The sequence below is a fragment of the Leucopleurus acutus genome, assembly GCF_964270905.1.
Source record: "Leucopleurus acutus genome assembly, chromosome: 10".
Lineage (NCBI taxonomy): Eukaryota > Metazoa > Chordata > Mammalia > Artiodactyla > Delphinidae > Leucopleurus > Leucopleurus acutus.
In genome coordinates, this window is record NC_139153.1 from 84,822,110 (window position 1) to 84,841,194 (window position 19,085).

Here is a 19,085-nt window from a genome sequence, read left to right on the forward strand (position 1 = left end):
ACACTTCGATTCTATATATAGGTTTGGGTATACGTTTTTAGACAAGAGTAGTGTTCAAATTTTAACTTGGCAACTGTTTAAGGAATTTTAAAATTATAAACATGTAGATTTTTGTTTTGTGTTTGGAAATTTTTGATGCTTTCATTTTTGTACAAAAATTTTGTATTTGGCTGCTTTCTTATTTGTCAGTTGTCTCTGTGGGTGTTTACTCCTAGGCAGTGCTAAAAGATCAACAAAATATTTTGCTTCATTTTCAGTGGTTAAATCTGTTGAATTCAGTGCCTACTATTCCTGAATAATTGGTGGTAGAAAGCTGCCTTGTCACATTACTTACCCACTCTAATACTGATAGTATTTTACCATTAAAATGGTACGTTTTGTTTGAGATTTATCCTACACACTATCAACCTGTTTGCTGTTTTTCATGTAATTAGCTGTCAAGTATGTCTTTTATCTTCTGGCTTAACATGTCATGCTTAGAGATTTCAGGATATGGAACCATCCTAGAACTCTTGGAAATCCCTTGCTAGAAAGCACTTGAGAGAACAAGAAGCCGTGATGCATACTGACTTGCTAGCTGCTTGGCTGACATTCTGTTGACATGCTCTCCAAACAAAAAGCTGCAGCTTCACAAGTCTTTCTTTGCTTTTAATCCACTCATTTAGTCAAACTTTATCCTCCCTAAAGATCATGCGTCTTAATTCTTTCTTGGGAATTGTGTTCATTGTCAGAACAATCCTAAATTTGCTTCTTTCCCCAAGGAGAATAGCATCTCCTCCAACCCCACCCCCATCCCGCCAGGAGCCCGCTAGGATGTTTGCTTTATCTACTCTGAAATGTAAAAAATTTACACCCAAGTTCACGAGTTCTGTTGGGAAAATTTTTATGAAGTTAAACTGTTTCAGGGATGTCACCGGAGCTACATACTTTTCAGAGTCCAGAGATTAGCGTTAGTTGTGGTGAGTTCTTTTTTGGTACCAATTACTGCTCTGTAGTCTCTTTCTAAACCTAAGCTGTTTCTCAGTAATTGTGAGTGGCTTTGGTTTCAGCTTGGGGCTCTTCTCCTTTAGACATTCAGGTTACTCACTTGGCTTTGCAACTTGAGAAGTGTTACTTGCACTGAACCTTGCGGTGGTGGCTCTCGGTCTTCCTGGGCAGCAGCACTGCCTGGATGCTGGGTAGGACACCGCCCAGCAGCTTGTTGAGCTCTTCGTCGTTACGGATGGCCAATTGCAGGTGACGCGGGATGATGCGCATCTTCTTGTTGTCATGGGTCGCATTGCCCGCCAGCTCCAGGACCTCGGCCGTCAGGTACTCCAGCACCGCTGCCAGGTAAACCAGTGTGCGGGCCCCAATACGCTCGACGTAATTGCCCTTGCGGAGAAGGTGGCGGACTCGGCCCACAGGGAACTGCAGGCCGGCTCTGTACGAACGAGATTTGGCCTTAGTACGTGCTTGCCACGTCCAAACATTACTATAAGAATACTAATCTGTTATAACGGAAACAGATACCGTTAGGACAGGTACGGGGTCCATTTATAGTCTCACGGTGGGTTGTGATTTACTATTTGATTGGCTGATACCCTTATATCCAATCAGAGAACCATACTGGAATCACCTCATTTACATACACGTCACTATCCATTATCCAATCAGATGTGAGCTGCCCAATACGTCTTCTGAACTCCGCGCATATAAATATCACGCTTCAGCAGAACAACTGCCGCTGGTTTTCTGTTTTAAAACGGTAGGTTAGAGATGCCGGAGCAGAGTTCTAAGAGCAGTGCTAGTTCCATGAAAGGCTATAAGAAAGCCGTGACTAAAACTCAGAAAAAGGAGGAGAAAAAGCGCAAGAGATATCGCAAAGAGAGCTATTCAGTTTATATCTATAAAGTACTGAAACAAGTTCATCCGGATACTGGTATTTCTTCGAAGGCTATGAGTATTATGAATTCACTTGTTAGTGATATGTTTGAGCGCATTGCAGCGGAGGCGTCCCGCCTGGTGCGTTACAACAAGTGTTCGACCGTCACATCCAGGGAGATCCAGACAGCAGTGCGCTTGCTGCTTCCTGGGGAGTTGGCCAAGCACGCAGTGTCCGAGGGCACCAAGGCTGTCAGTAAATACAGTAGTTCCAAGTGAAGAGATTCAGACTTTTGTAACCCAAAGGCTCTTTTAAGAGCCACTTAACTTTCTAGAGAGTTGTAGGCTTTTTACTTGGCTGCTCGGTGTGTGTGGACAGGCTTACTCTTAGAGTGAGCTATAGCTGTTATGCTAGTAACTGTCAGATTCACTTTGCTGCCTTTAGTGTGGTTAAGAAATACGTAGATAACTCGTCCGTTTCATGTGACTATTAACCAGAATGATTTCAGGTGAAATCCCGGATCTCTTAAGCATATCAAAGAATAGAGCTCTCTTGAGTTGAACAGAGCTCCTTTAAGTCTGTCTTAAGAGAGGGTGGGTCGAGTGCCATGAGAAACGTGGCTTGCTCTTCTCTGGGTTATGTCCTGTTTTAAGTACTTTCTATCAAGAGACTGAAAGGGAACTGAAGCTGTGGAAAGACAAAGAACATAGGCAAGCTCAGCATGGGAGTGTTAAGGCTGTTTTGCTTCCGGTCTACATTTTCTGTAGTGTGTGAAAATTCTTTCTATAGATCAGGTTAGGTGCCCTACATCTGCTGAGATTTCGAGTCCAATAGTTCCTTGGTCTGGTGATGTCATCTGTACATTATTGGGGTGTCTAAACTAGGCTGTTTGTTAAAAACAGCTTGATATTGGGGTGTGGAGGTCTTGCCATATTGGAGTCACACAATCTGGCTAACCACAACCGACTGGCAAACAGAAGTAACACTGAATTTTTGGGGGGCGTTACTTTTCTTCCAAGTTATAATAGGATCACTTGCATTTTGTTTTATGAGAAAATCATTAAATTGGTGTTTGTGTCCTATATTACTGGACTCCAATACTAACATGTTCCAAATTGGGTCATAGAGTGTTTATCAAGTCAAGGGACTTTGGGTGGAAGATCTACTCTGTCACGAGCGTCTGGACTCTTAGCAGACAAGCGTTAAAAAGTGACAAATGACACTGAAATTAACATTAAAAAAGATCAAATTACTACTTCCCACAAACCAGTAGTTTAGCTGGACTCAATTCGTTGATTTATATTTTTCATTCTTTTAATAACAAGATTTCGTGCTCATGTGTGTCTACCTTACAGTTAAAAAATGCTTTCATTTTGTATCATTTGGTAGAATATGTGTACTAAAACTCCACAGGAAAAAAAAAAAGTGCCCTACATTTCTGCACAGAAACAGACCCTACAAGAACCTCTGAATATCTTAACTGGAAATCATCCAAGGAGTTAACAGATGGGGCATCTGTGCCACATTGTCTGGGAGGGGAGGCATCATCTCCAAGCAGGGGTCCCAGCTGCCCCCATAAGATCTTGTGAAACAGCAGATGTCTGTATAGCTCCCAAATCCTTGTCAACTCTTGAGTTGAAAAGCAAGCAGTTTTTCCATGCTGGTTTTTGCCTTAGCAGTATGTGTTTAGATTCACCCATTTTGTTATGTGAATTAAGAGCTTGTTCCTTTTAATGGTTGACTAGTATTCCATTGTATGCATAAACCACAGTTTGTCTATCCATTCATCTAACGAAGGGATCTTAGTTGCTTCCACTTTTTAGCTGTAGTTGTTATATAACTATTCACATGCAAGTTTTTGTGTGGACAGAAGTTTTCAAATCAGTTGGGTAAGTATTACCAGGAGCACAGCTGCTGGATGGTAGGCTCAACAGTATGTTTAGCTTTGTAAGAAACTGTCAAACTGTCTTCGAAAGTGGCTGTGCCATTCTGCATTACTACCAACAATGAATGAGTTCCCGTTGCTCCATGTCCTCCTCAGCATTTGGTAATGTACAATATTTTGGATGTTATCCATTCTAATCGATGTTTAATATCTCATTGTTTTAATTTGCATTTTCCTAATAAATGATATTGAGGATCTTTTGGTATGCTAATTTACAATCTGTAAATTTTGTTTTTTGGGTTTTTTTTTTGCGGTACGCGGGCCTCTCATTGTTGCGGCCTCTCCCGTTGCGGAGCGCAGGCCCAGCGGCCATGGCTCACGGGCTCAGCCGCTCCGCGGCATGTGGGATCTTCCCGGACCGGGGCACGAACCCATGTCCCCCGCATCGGCAGGCGGACTCCCAACCACTGCGCCACCAGGGAAACCCCCATCTGTAAATTTTTTTGGTGATGTGTCTGTCCAGTTCTTTTGCCTATTCTTTAATTGGGTTATATTCTTATTGTTTAGTTACAAGCATTCTTTTTTCTATTTTCTTGGACACAAGTCCCGTTTCAGATAAATGATTTGAAAATATTTTCTCCTGGTCTGTGGTCTATTTTTACAGTATCCTAGCAGAAGTTTTTAATTTCACAAATGTCTGGTAGAAATATAATGCAAGCCACAAATACTGATCACATATGTCATGTTAAACGTTCCAGTACCCACGCAGCATAAAAAAAAGTGAAATGAATTTTAATCAAATATTTTGTTTAGTCCAGTTTATCTAAAATGTCAATGTGTAATAAGGGTTAAATTATAATAATTTACATTTTAAAAAATTAGGACTGAAATTCAATGTGTATTTTATACTTACAGCATATCTCATGCAACATTTCAAGTGCTCAGTAACCACATCTGGCTAGTGGCCACCATATTGGACACTGTAGCACTAAACTCTTTCTCTAGGCAACCTAAGTCATACCCTTGCTGTAAATACCTACAGCAGATGATTCACGAATTATATCTGCAGTCCAGGGCTCTCCATGAACTGCAGACCAGCAACTGCTTACTTAATATTACCACCCTGATGGTGCTCATGCATCTCTAAAAATTTCTCTCCACAAGGGTTTCCAATGTATTCTGACAGACCTGTTTTCAAATTCCAATGTTCCCTATATCCATGGGGCCACCCCAATCACATGGTTGTCCAAGCCAGAAATGTATTTTTTCCTTGATAGTGCCTCTGTTCAACCTCCATTTCAATCTTTTGACAACATGTGGAGATTTTATTTCCTAAATATTTTATTATTATCTGACTTCTTTTGTCATCTCCACTGCCAACATTTTTGTCCAAGCCCCCATCATCTCTCGCCTGGGTTACTGTCTCTAACTAGACTCACTGCTCCTAATGTTTTCTTTCTAAAATCCACTCTCCACACAACTAACAAAGTAATCTTAGATAAGAAAAATATTGTCACTAACCATTAACTGAAAGTTAGTATTTCTTTCAGTTTTGAATATAGCAAATAGACCAGTCACATTAGCTATACCTGTGACTTTATTGCCAATGAAAACCATAGTTATAGTCCTAGCACTTAACCAGATATATCAAAATATTGTTTATGCTCATCCCAACCTCAGAATTTATAATTTTGATCTTGCTATTTGAAGCACAAAGAAGCACAAATATTACTGTATCAAACAATATTTTTAAAACTGTTTCAACCTGGCATTGTTTTATTATTAAAATTCATATTTTACTTTATGTACTTAGAAATTTATTTTTAGAAGATGTATATAGGATCAACTAGACTTTCAAAGAAATCCATAATACAATAAAAGCTAAGAACCCCTGTTTAAGGATTCCAGCAAATACCTTACATATAAAGTAGACTAGAGACAGATGATATAAAAATCAGATGGCAGAATTCCACTAATAATCCAGTTGGGAGCAGATAACTGAATCTTCCTTGGCTGTTAGACTGATTGCTTCATCAAGGATGCCAATTCTACAGCCACAGGATACTGGGGTTACTAGGGCATCCCACTCAATTCATGCATGTGTGTCTGCTGGAAACACACATCTTGATTATTATTGTTTTTATCACTGAAACAATTTCTCACATTACTTCTGCTAACCATCAGCCCTCTAGTGTGATTGGAGATGAAGAGCTAAAGAACTTGTAGTGGGTGAAAAGAACTTGTAGGGGGTTAAATGATGACTAACCTTTTCTGGAGAGTGAATTCCTCATTAGAAAAGTCCATTTATTAGTTTCCTAGGGCTGCTGCAACAAGTTACCAAAAACTGGTTGGCGTAAAACAAATATATTCTTGCACTGTTTTGGAGGCCAAGAAGTCCAAAATCACAGTGTCAGTAGGGTTGATTCCTTGTGGAGGCGCTGAGGGAGAATCTATTCTATGCCTTACCTGGCTTCTGGCGGCAGCTGGCAATCTTCGGTGTTCCGTGGCTTGCAGCTGCATCACTGCAATCTCTGCCTGCCTCAGTTTTCATATGGTCCTCTGCTTTGCATCTCTGATGCCCCTCTCCCTTCTCTTATAAGTATACCCTAAATCCAGGATGATCTCATTTCAAGATTCTTAACTACACCCTATTTCCAAACAAGGGTCACATTCATAGGTGCCAGGGGTTAAGACTTGGACATGTCCTTTTTCAGGACACTCAACCTACTACATTTCACAGATCCTAAGGTTTACCTTAACATTGACTCACACAAAATTTACATCACACTATCTGGATAGAAGTAGTTTAGAGTAAATTACAGACAATACAAAGCTTTCCTTAGGCACCTTATTATCTCTCTCATTCATAATCAGCTAAAATGACCTTGTGTGTTTATATCTGCCTCACTAAACTAGAAAGGAAACAGTGAGAGTAAGGACCTCCTCTCTTACACACACAAACACACACACTCTCTTTCTCTCTCTCTCTCTCTATCAGTGAATGTTTGAAGAATGAAGAAAAGGGAAACAATTTTTTAAAACCTTTTTGGAAAACAAAATAAGGAAAAATAACAAAATGTAGCCACTTGTCTATGACCAGCCCTGCACTGAAGAGCTAGCAATGTCCACCTGCCGGAACGATGCAGTCAGGGCTTGGTGTGATCTAGCTTCCTCTGGCCCTGCTCCTTGGGAGGGTTTCCCTTGCACTGTAGACCTCAGGGACCCATCTGAGATGAGAATAGAAAGTCTCTTTTTTGAGGGCTACACCAGCCCTCTTCTTTTCTGAATTCAGAGGCACTGTGGTGGCTTTTGGGTAATTACAGCATCTGGGTTTCTAAACAGGCCTAGTTGCTCTGCCCTTTTTCCAGCCCTCATCTTACTGGCATCCATTATGTTCTCTGTTCTGTGGCACAACAAAACCACAGCCTAGAATCAGGGAAAGACAGCAAATATCTCCCCTGCTTCCATGGCAAATCTCAATGCGTAACCATTGCAATGATTTTAGGGTGAAGTTAACAGCCAGATGTAGCTTAGGGAGGGTAGCACCTAAAGGATCTGCTTTCCCCGGTTCCCAAACCAAACCTTATCATATTTAAAGCAGAGTCCTAACTTTGCTGTGGCCCTTTTCTCAGAAAATTCTGTCTTGCCAGTCCTTTATGACTTAGGGATAGAGATGTGGGTGGACAAACAGCACCTTTCTTAAGCACTTTAACCTAAAAACAAAAAAACCTATGTTTTCTCTGCTTTCATGAATTGTCTTGGACTAAAGCTTTACTCTTATTTCTCTGACATTATTAAAGTCTTTGAAGGTTGCAAACCCATCCCAACGTGCTGTGTTTGTCCCTCCAAGTTCCGTAAAGCTGGGTCCTTGGTCTGCATTTGGTCTGCATCTCTGATGGAAGGAGAATTTGACCAGTTGCTTTGCTGGTCGATAACAGTGATTTCTAGGTTCCTAATAGGAAGTGAAGGAATCTGCTTTTCCTAGCACCTCTCTCACATTAATGAAAATTCAGAATATATACAGAACTTGTGGGAATAAAGTGAAGCATGGCCCAAAGGAAAAATGATAGATTTAAATGCTGCTTACATTAATAAATTAGAAAGTGTAAATGCAGGCAGTCCTTCAGGTAGTGTGAAATCTTAAAAGTGACTATGCAAAGCAGTCTTAATAATCAATGGGAAAAGTCATGATTGTCCCATGATCTTTAAAATTTTTTATCAAAACATTAAAAATTCACCATCTATCATAAATATAAAGGGAAGTGAAAAACTAATATTAAGGACATTGTAATTTTAAATATTAAAACAATGAGAATTAGTGTCATTTCTTTTTTAAAAACTTACCAAAAATAGTTGAATGGTGCTTGATTTTTTTTCTTATCATGCAACTTATGATACAGAGAGAGTGTCCTTCCTATGCTTTGGGGAATTGTCATGTTTCTTTCTAAGTTTGGATTAGCTTCCAATATTTCATCCTTTGCATTTTTAATGCCATGAAATATCTCTGAGAATTCGTTTAATATGAAGTATTTTGCCAGTGTCACTTTCTTTGGAACTTCTTCCTTTTCATCACAACCATTTTCTACATTTATATCAGTTGGCCTTTACTGAGTTCCTCTGGTTTGCATAGCTTGTCTCTTCATAGCAACAGTGTCAACATTTCCCCGGTCAACTGTTACTTCAATAACTCTATTTACCTTCGATTCAAATTCTGCTTCCAGGGTTATTACTTTCTCTTGTCTTGCTGTACTTTCATCTTCTTGGCCAAATCCCTCTTGACTATTGATTTTTGTCATGTGAGTTTATCACTGGAAGACAAGGAGGCAACTAAACTACATGCTTTCTCTTTTTGAGTAAACTGAATAACATGTGCAGTAACCATGCCAACAAATTTTGGCCAACGAATTTTAAAATAAGTGACACGATTAGGTCACTGATCACAGTGTGTATGTGTTATTTGTGCAGTGACTTGTGAACTAAAAGCGAGCAGTGAATTTTGTAGTTTATGCAATGACTCACCATGCAATGACCTTTGAACTGTGTTTTTGGGCAAGTGGTGTTATTTAACTAAACTGTGGTGACTGAAATTCATTTATATCAAAACTGTGCAATGTAAAGACTGTCGCTATAAAGTTAGCATCCCACTAAAGAAGCTAGGAAAAACAAAAGTAAAGTGAACTAGTGGAAGCAGAAAGGCTAAATAATGGAAAACGGGAAAAAATAATTAGGAAAAAGAAAACAGTAAAACTAAATGCAAGAGTAAAGAAATAGCAAATAAATAAACACACTTAAAAATAAAAGATTAACCAATAACCATTGTGGTTTGTGAAAAATCAGAAGATACAAAATTTAGAATAATAAAGGAGCTGTAGTCACAAAGACAGCGGAGGTTAAAATCATTAGAGACCAATTTGCTGATCTCTAAGAGAGTATCTTTAAAAAATTGTCTTGAAAAATATAATTTACCAAAACTTATTACAAATTATTAGCAATTCTAAATAGAAAAAATCATTAAAGAAAAATAAAGATAATTGTCAAAGAACTGTCATCTGAAAAAGGGCACCAAGTACAAATTGTTTTAAAAAGGAATTTTACCAAAGTTTTAAAGAAAAGGGAATTCCAATGCTGTTCAAACACTTCCAGAGTATTAAAAGGACATCTATCTTCCATATTATTTTTATGAATTGAATAAAAATTTGTACCAGAACCTGAACATCATTGCACACACAAAAAAGGGAAAAGAGATCAATTTAATTTATAATATTGAAGTATAAATTGTAAATGATCCATTGGCAACCAGAGTTCAACAGAACATTAAATGAGTAACATACGATGCCCAAGCAGGGGGTTATATAAAAAAATGCAAAGGTGACTATTAAGAAGCTTATTTAAATAACTCATCATAATATACATAAAGAGGGAAGGCCTATGCTCATTCAGAGATGCTCAAAAGGCATTTTATAAATTTCAACATGCATTCTTAACAATTCTCAATAAAGCAGACATAGAATTCTTCGTCATTGTATGATATAGCTAATGAGGAATAGTGTAGATCTTCAGCAAAGTGAAGGATAAAACAAGAATAGCCACCTTATTTAACATTGATATGAAGGTATGCGGCACTGAAATCAGGTGAAAGGAATTAGAAGTGAACTAACTAAATTGAAAAGAAGCAGTGAAATGTTTACTATTTTCAGACATCATTGCAAACATGTAAAACCCAACAGAATTATATCAGAAAGCCAATGCAAAAATTAGTCAATTCAATAAGATATAATAAGATATAAAAATGTACAAAAATCAGTACTTTCATATAAAACAAGATGCTGGAAGATATGAATTGGGAAATACACTACTTATGGAAATGAAAACAAAATACCTAGAGCTAAATGTAATAAATGTGCCACACATATTAAGTAAACTGGTCCACATCAATCACATTGTCCCAATTTCCCTTCAGATGAATGACTCAAGCAGCATCTGGGACTAAGCTCAATTCTAGAGAAGGGAATTGAGAGGAAGTCCTCCTCATTTGCTCTCAATTGGAAACCCAGGGAGATAGACTGTCTTCCTACCACTACTTTGACCTGTGTGAACACTTGGAACTGTGACCAGCATGAGGGTGTAATGCCAGGGTCGGAAGAAGACCAGTGAGACTGCAGGGCCTTGGAGCCTGGGGCTCTGATCTATGATTGTTACCACTGATGTTTAATGCTTGTCTGCTGAGTGGAGTCCAGGTAGTTCAGTAATACAGGACACCAACACCTATTTAAATGATTCATCATACAAAACACTCACAAATGATCACACCGCTATTTATAGAAAAAACCAAAAAAGGAGTTTGAGTTACTGTTTTCTAGTCAATTGTGGTTAGCCAGATTGCTGGCTTCCGGTGAGATAGCAATATTCCCCCATCCCAGATCAACGTGCCCTGGACAACGTAGGTCACCAGGGCAAAAGGACCCCAAGTTGAGGACCTCAAACCACTCGAGCTTTCAAACAACTTCGCTGGCCTACAGAATACAAACTTTTCAGATACAGAAGTAGAAAAAAAACAGGATAATGTACTTCACAAGATCTCTCCACACCTTCAGACCCTTTATAGAATTTTCAGTCATTTATAGAAACAAATGCGTCTTTTATACTTTACAGCTCCTTCACTCTAAGAACACTTTCTATATGTATTAACCATAAACTTTCCTGTAAAAAGCATTCTGAAGAATTTCTTTTGCTGCAGTTGATTTCTGAAGAACGTTGGAGTCTCATGGGGGCTTCTATACAGTAGAAAGTCAGTCACTAAATTACAAACGGCAGCTGAGTAGTAAAGTTTATAACGTAAGTATCCTACTTACGTTGAGTCCACAGCTCTTTCAGAAACATGACTGGCTCTGAAAAGAGCCTTTGGGTTGTAACTGGAGCCTGTTTACACTTTGCAAGTTTACAGGGAGGTAGTGTACTTCGCTACAGCCTTCGTGCCCTCAGACACAGCGTGCTTAGCCAGCTCTCCTGGTAGCAACAGGCGCACGGCCGTTTGAATCTCCCTGGACGTAATAGTCGATCGCTTATTGTAGTGAGCCAAGCGGGAGGCCTCGTTTGCAATACGCTCGAAAACATCAGCAACGAAGGAATTCATGATACTCATGGCTTTCGATGAGATACCAGTGTCCGGGTGTACTTGCTTCAACACTTTGTAGATATAAATCGAGTAACTCTCTTTCCTGCATCTCTTGTGCTTTCTTTCTTCTTTCCTTTGAGTCTTTGTTATGGCTTTCTTAAATCCTTTCTTAGAAACAGCAATACTTCTTGAAGCCTGATCTGGCATAGCTAGTGTTAGGCTCTATACCGTTAACAGTTTCTAACGGCTCCCACCAACGCCAAGAAAACGAAGACAGACCCTAGCCGGAAAGGGTGGTATTTATAGGGGCAGCACTCAAGTGACGTGTGGAGAGGCCAGTATCTGATTGGATATCTGGGACTCTCGTGTATGTAAATGAGGTGATTCCCGTGAGCATTTCTGATTGGATAGATGGCCATCAGCCAATCAGAAAGCAAAGCACACCCTACCGTCAGACTATAAATATGCCCAGTCGTAGGTGTTACAGATCACCGTATTGGCGTCGCGGTTTCTTGTTAAAGATGTCTGTGGGCGTGGTAAACAAGGTGGTAAAGCCCCCGGTAAAGGTAAATCTCGCTCATCCAGAGCAGGTTCACAGTTTCCGGTTGGTCGGATCTATCGTCTGCTCTGCAAGGGTAACTATGCCAAGCGCCTTGCGGCTGGTTTGCCTGTGTATTTGGCAGCGGTGTTGGAGTACATAACGGCTCAAATCTTGGAGTTGGCAGGCAATGTCTACTGTGACAACAAGAAGACGCGCGTTATCCCTTGCTACTTGCAGCTAGCAGTCTGTAATGATGAGGAGCTCAACAATTTGCTGGGTGGTGTGACTATCACTCAGGGTGGCGTCTTGACGAACATCCACGCCGTGCTGCTGCCCAGGAAGACCGAGAGCCACCATCACAAAGTGTAGGGCAAGTAATCCAAGTGGAGGTTACCGTTGAGCAATCTAAACGTCTGGTGAAGGAAGATACCAAAGGCTCTTTTCAGAGCCACTTAAATTATCCTTGAGGGCTGTGCCTGGGCTGTCTGGGTCTGTGATTGTGACGTATTCCAAAAGTAGGCCGCCGAAAAGATCCGTTAACCGTAACTTTATCATGTTGATTCTAGCACGTGAGGTTCTTTGCAGCTTTTTTTATTACTGAAGGGCAAGTTCATGGGCCTTCAAGATGCCTATCGGGTGAGAGAAAAAGAGCAAAGCTTCAGCATTCTAATACCCTTTTTAAGGCTCATTTTGATAAGTATTCGCGATGCCTGTGGTTTAACACGTGCTTAGAAAATGTTTCTTAAATGTAATGTCCATCAAAAACCTAAGTGGCACATGTGGGGGAGGGATACTAGTGTCTCACTAGAGGTAGGAATGTGACATGGTATACCATAATTGGAATTATTAGGGAGTTTTTGTCATATCTTTCAAATGGTTTCATTTGATCTGTATTATAAACACCAAGAAAAATTGGAAAGCAAATGAACAGGTAGGCTGTCATAAAGTTACAGAAAATTCAGCAGTTTACCTTATCTCAAAGAGAAAGTGTCGCTGGTTATTCTTTTAAAGTCATTGTTAGACACGTGAGAGCTAAACACATAAGACATACAGAAGCAGGCACGAAGTATAGAGTTCTGTAAGAAATTAAAAGATGAAAGTAAACTACGTAATATGTTAAGCAATCAAGTTACGAAAAAGCCAACCATGTTTTGAATTAATGTACATAGATAAGGCATGTGATTAAGAAGGGCACAGAAGGACGGGAAAATTTCGAGAACTGAAAGGAAATTGTACAGATATATTGAACAAAATTAGATTATGTTTAGAACATGGCATTGAAAACTAAAATGTGAAAATTTAAAATCTGAGAATGCTGATGTAAGTGATTGACTAAATGAGGGATATGTGAAAAATCTTCTAAACAGAAGAATTTCAAATCATTTATATAGATGTTCCCCCATCAAGCAGCTGGAACTTAACTCCCCAGACTTACCAAAGTGGAGTATGGAAAGGCAGGGGAAAACAGGAGTGACTTTACAGTAGAGAAAACTGGCAAACACTACCGCAAATGATCAGTGTTAAGATCATCAGTGATAAACCACGTGGTTTGCATGTGCCATTAATATGATGTGTTGAGAAGGGCAATTCACTTCTCTGGTCTTCCTCCCAGCAACACATAATCTCAGTCTAAACATGAGAAAAACGTCAGACAAATACAAGTTAGGAACATTCTAAAGAATATGAGTCCTCAAAATTATCAAGTTCATCGAAAACAAGGAAATTCTGAGAAACTGTCAGCCCAGAGCAGTTAAGGAGACATTACAAGAAAATGTCAAGTACAACATGACACGGGTTTAATCAGCATATTCCTTATAGTCGGATTCCATATTCAAGGTCCTTCCACATCCACATATTCAACCACAGACTGTATAGCACTGTAGAATTTACTATTGAAAAGTATCTGCGTATAAGTATACGCGCACAGTTCAAACCCCGAGTTGTTCAAGAGTCAACTGTATTTTGGATTGGATCCTGGAACAGACAAAGAGCATTAGGTAAAATCTAATGAAACCCAAAGTTTAGAGTTTAATTCACAGTAAAGTACCAGTATTATTTCCTAGGTTGTGACAAATGCATAAATGTTGACAACAGAGGAAATGGTGAGGTATATGGGAACTACCTTTACAACTTTTATGTAAATCTAAAATTGTTCCAAGTTAGAAAGTTTATTGAAAAAAAAAAAAACACATTTTTTTTAAATCAAAGAAGAGTCCCAAATCCATAACAAATGAAATCTCAATAGACTATCGCTCATAAGCTGAAAGTATGAGTGGCTCTGAAAAGAGCCTCTGGTTTCAGATGTTGGTGTCCTAAAAAATGCTCTCTTGTAGCTGTTGTACTTGGTGACGAGGCATAGTGCCTTGCACACAGCGTGCTTGGCTGGTTCCCCGGTCATCAACAGGCATTAGTTCTCTGGAATTCCCTGTAGAGCAGGGGTCCCCAAGCCCTGGACCGTGGACCGGTACGGGTCATGGCCTGTTAGGAACCGGGCCACACAGCAGGAGGTGAGTGGCGGGCAAGCAAGCGAAGCTTCATTTGTATTTACAGCTGCTCCCCATCACTCGCATTACCGCCTGAGCTCCGCCTCCTGTCAGGTCAGCAGCGTCGTTAGATTCTCACAGGAGCATGCACCGTACTCTGAACTACGCATTCGAGAGATCTAGATTGCGCACTCCTTATGGGAATCTAATGCCTGATGATCTGAGGAGGAGCTGAGGCGGTGATGCCAGCGCTGGGGAACGGCTGCAAATACAGATCATCATTAGCAGAGAGGTTTCACTGCACAGAGACCATAATAAGTCAATTGCTTGCAGACTCATATCAAAACCCTATCAGTGAGTGACAAGTGAAAACAAGCTCAGGGCTCCCACTGATTCTGCATTATGGTGGGTTGTATAATTATTTCATTATATATTTCAATGTAATAATAGAAATAAAGTGCACAATAAAGGTAACGCACTTGAATCATCCTGAAACCACCCCCCCCCACACACCGTCCATGGAAGAATTGTCTTCCTTGAAACCGGTCCCTGGTGCCAAAAAGGTTGGGGACCGCTGCTGTAGAGGATAGTAAAGAGTCTGTTGTAATGAGCCAAGTAGGTTGACTCACCAGTGATGTACTCGAAGGTCACAAACGAGTTCAGTATTCACATGGCTTCCATAGAGATGCCAGGGTTGGGGCAAACCGCAGCACTGTCTGTGACATCTCTGGTGCTTCTTGCCTTTCTTTTCATCTTGAGGATAGCTTCTTGGAGCCTTTCTTGGACATGACAGTAAACTTAGAGAAAGACTGGGAGATAGGAGACACAGCCATTATCTACCTTGAGAAAAGAAGGATGGCAGGCTGTGAAGCCACAGAGCTTATTTATATACTGTGTATTCAAATGAGGTATTGAATAAACAATTTCTGATTGGAATAAAAGCAAGAGGCAAATGAATGCAAATAAGATATCTCAGGTCAACTCTGATTGCATAGTACTCCTACTGGCATCAACCACTCAGAAAGCAGAAGGCTATCATGTGGGGTCTTGCTCAAGAGCATTACAACCCAGGGGCCCCTACAGCTGCTCAGTTTTGTAGATTTCAGCCTCAGCTTGTTTTGAGAGAGACCACCTTCCTTAACCCAAGTTTAAATTTCCAAAGAAATGGATCTGGCCCAGTGTGAATCGTATGTCCACTCACTGTCCATCAACAGTAGTCAGAAGAGAATGATCCTGAAAACAATGCATCAGAATTGACACATTAATGTTAGGATTATTTGTCCTCAGTTTCCCTGATGCTGAATAGTATTTGCTTATACTTGCCTGTTTTAAAAACCCTGTCCTGTGGTCAAACATGGTTCTTATCTACTACCTGAGCAAGTGAAGGTGACTCACTGCTATTCAAGTTATTAGCCTGGTTGAATTTCCATGTTTTTATAGTGAGGTGAGGCATCATTTCATGTTTGGTGGTATCTTTTTGACGTTTTTCTTCCTCCTGGTTTTAAAGACTACCATAATGTGAGTACTTTTTGTCAAATGGTGTAAGTTGCCTTTTGTACTTTTCAGAATCAACCTATGCGTTCTCTTTCTTCATATGCATTTCTTAATCCTTTTCCCATTGTAATGAAATCCTATTTGAGTTAAACTAAAAGCTTATATAGAATAAAATATTTGTAAACAACGTCAATACGTGTTTAGGGTGACATGTGCCTTGACTCTTTCACACCTTTTGTGTATGTCTTATAAAACTTTATAATTTTCCTTAGAGCTTTTACACATATTTCATGGAGTTTATATCCAGGTGCCCTTCTTTTTATTTTAGGGGCATCTTGTTGTTGTTGTTGTTGTTAGCTTATACCTTTATTTCTTAAAATAATTTTTCACCCGCTGAAAGGAAACAGAGCACCTTGAAAGACAGGCTGATTTCAGGCCTGTGGCAGGAAATTAAGAGGAGTCTGGGACATCTTGCTGTACTGGAAAGCAAGGAAGCTATCAAGAACTAATGGGTCAGGTCAGGAAGACACAAGAACCAGCAGGGGTAAGATACTGGTAAAGGAATGAAAGGAAAGAAAGGAAAAAGGGAGAGAGGGGGCAAATATGGCAAAATCTTGATCATTGTTTAATCTGGGTGACGTGTATGTAGGATTCATTTTAATATTCTTTCTTGTATTTGAATTTTTTCATTATAAAATAAACATTTACATTATTTGCATTAAAGAAGGCCTAAATATTTAGGCCTTCTTTAATGCAAAGCAACACATATGTGTTATCAATAAAATTAAGTAACACAGATGGGTAAAACAAAAAGCATTGATAATTCTATGACTCAGATAATTACTGTACTACTAATTTGTTGTGATGCTTTCTCAATATTCTTCACTACATATGCAGATTTTTTAAAACTAATTTCGTCTTCAATTTCTCATATCATCTATGGCCTAGAAGCACCACTTTGATTATACTATTGCCCTGCTTTCTAATCCATTAGGACTTTACACAATTACCAAGTACAGTCTGGGCTCCTTGACATTAAAGGTCTTCCAACGTTCTTTCCAGAATTCTTTCTACTACCTTGTCTCCATAAACCCCCTAGGCTCTAGCCACTCTGGATCTCCTACATTTGAATTCGTATTGGTTTCTGTATAAATGTCATAATTTATCATCTGAACGAGCACTCAAGACCTTTAAAATAATATATTTGGGGATTTCAAAGTTTAAGACTCCTGATACAACTAGCAGCTTGTCCCAGCACAGAGCCTAATTTCTGTCAAAAGGCCAAGCTGTTACATAAGCACTGAGCCGAGATCCATGAAAAGAAATTAAGAGACTGCATCTCAGCCTGTAAGGGATGGCTTGAAAACTAAAAAGAAAGTGAGAATCTGTCTCCACAAGTCACAGTGCTTCTGCAATATTTGTTTCTGCTGGTGGTGTTAGAAGAAGAAATAACATGCCTGTTTTGCTGAATACAGGGAGTGTGAGGTCCCCCAAAGGTCCTAGGCATCACACTTTTTCAGAACTGGGAATTTTGGTTCCAGGAATAAGCTTGTCCCTTGTTCAGCTATGCTGCATTCACTGCACTTCTGCAACTTTGAGAGGTTATAGTTTTGGTCCGAAAAAATGTAATTCCAATGTTGTTTCTAAACTTAAACAGTCTTGTATGTCAATTTTTTTTTTTAATATCTGTATTGGAGTATAATTGCTTTACAATGGTGTGTTAGTTTCTGCTTTAAAACAAAGTGAATCAGCTATACGTATACATATATCCCCATATCTCCTCCCTTTTGCATCTCCCTCCAACCCTCCCTATCCCACCCCTCTAGGTGGTCACAAAGCACCGAGCTTATCTCCCTGTGCTATGCGGATTCTTCCCACTAGCTATCTGTTTCACATTTGGTAGTGTAGATAAGTCTATGCCACTCTCTCATTTCATCCCAGCTTACCGTTCCCCCTCCCCGTGTCCTCAAGTCCATTCTCTATGTCTGTGTCTTTATTCCTGTCTTGCCCCTAGGTACTTCATAACCTTTTTTTTTTTTTTTTTTTAGATTCCATATATATGTGTTAGCATACGGTATTTGTTTTTCTCTTTCTGACTTACTTCACTCTGTATGACAAGACTCTAGGTCCATCCACCTCACTACAAATAACTCAATTTCGTTCTTTTTTATGGCTGAGTAATATTCCATTGTATATATGTGCCACATCTTCTTTATCCATTCATCTGTCGATGGATACTTAGGTTGCGTCCATGCCTCGCTATTGTAAACAGAGCTGCAATGAACACTCTGGTACATGACTCTTTCTGAATTATGGTTTTCTCAGGGTATATACCCAGTAGTGGGATTGCTGGGTCATATGGTAGTTCTATTGTTACTTAAGGAACCTCCATACTGTTCTCCATAGTGGCTGTATCAATTTACATTCCCATCAACAGTGCAAGAGGGTTCCCTTTTCTCCACAGCCTCTCCAGCATTTATTGTTTGTAGATTTTTTGATGATGGCCATTCTGACTGGTGTGAGGTGATACCTCACTGTAGTTTAGATTTGCATTTCTCTAATGATTAGTGATGTTGAACATTCTTTCATGTGTTTGCTGGCAATCTGTATATCTTCTTTGGATAAATGTCTGTTTAGGCCTTCTGCCCATCTTTGGATTGGGTTGGGGTTTTTTTTGGTATTGAGCTGCATGAGCCGCTTGTAAATTTTGGAGATGAATCCTTTGTCAGTTGCTTCATTTGCACATATTTTCTCCCATTCTGAGGGTTGTCTTTTCATCTTGTTTATAGTTTCCTTTGCTGTGCAAAAGCTTTGAAGTTTCATTAGGTTCCATTTGTTTATTTTTGTTTTTATTTCCATTTCTCTAGGAGGTGGGTCAAAAAGGATCTTGCTATGATTTATGTCATAGAGTGTTCTGCCTATGTTTTCTTCTAAGAGTTTGATAGTGTCTGGCCTTACATTTAGGTCTTTAATTCACTTTGAGTTTATTTTTGTGTATGGTGTTAAGGAGTGTTCTAATTTCATTCTTTTACATGTGGCTGTCCAGTTCGCCCAGCACCACTTATTGAAGAGGCTGTCTTTTCTCCATTGTATATTCTTGCCTCCTTTATCAAAGATAAGGTGACCATATGTGCATGGGTTTATCTCTGGGCTTTCTATCCTGTTCCATTAATCTGTATTTCTGTTCTTGTGCCAGTACCATA

The 19,085-nt window shown here is 39.5% G+C and overlaps 5 protein-coding genes across 5 annotated transcripts in view; 3 read left to right on the top strand and 2 right to left on the bottom strand.

Annotated features, from left to right (window-relative positions):
* Positions 1-19,085, top strand: part of SLC17A1 (solute carrier family 17 member 1) — a 212,627-nt gene that overhangs the window by 101,594 nt on the left and 91,948 nt on the right. The window lies entirely within an intron of this gene.
* On the bottom strand, positions 733-1,645 carry LOC309967674 (histone H2A type 4-like; the record flags this gene model as incomplete). The annotated part of the gene is made up of 2 exons (XM_082848438.1): positions 733-1,485; positions 1,610-1,645. 2 exons carry the CDS (start codon positions 1,643-1,645, stop codon positions 1,111-1,113), a joined length of 411 nt encoding a protein of 136 aa, XP_082704564.1. The 3' UTR covers positions 733-1,110.
* On the top strand, positions 1,418-3,017 carry LOC309967395 (histone H2B type 1-A-like). The gene has a single exon (XM_082848023.1). It carries the CDS (start codon positions 1,759-1,761, stop codon positions 2,140-2,142), a length of 384 nt encoding a protein of 127 aa, XP_082704149.1. The 5' UTR covers positions 1,418-1,758; the 3' UTR covers positions 2,143-3,017.
* Positions 4,209-11,935, bottom strand: LOC309968033 (histone H2B type 1-A). The gene has a single exon (XM_082849123.1). The coding sequence runs from the start codon at positions 11,569-11,571 to the stop codon at positions 11,188-11,190; it is 384 nt and encodes a 127-aa protein (XP_082705249.1). The 5' UTR covers positions 11,572-11,935; the 3' UTR covers positions 4,209-11,187.
* H2AC1 (H2A clustered histone 1) lies at positions 11,829-12,274 on the top strand (the record flags this gene model as incomplete). Its single annotated transcript, XM_082848439.1, has 2 exons — positions 11,829-11,838; positions 11,886-12,274. 2 exons carry the CDS (start codon positions 11,829-11,831, stop codon positions 12,272-12,274), a joined length of 399 nt encoding a protein of 132 aa, XP_082704565.1.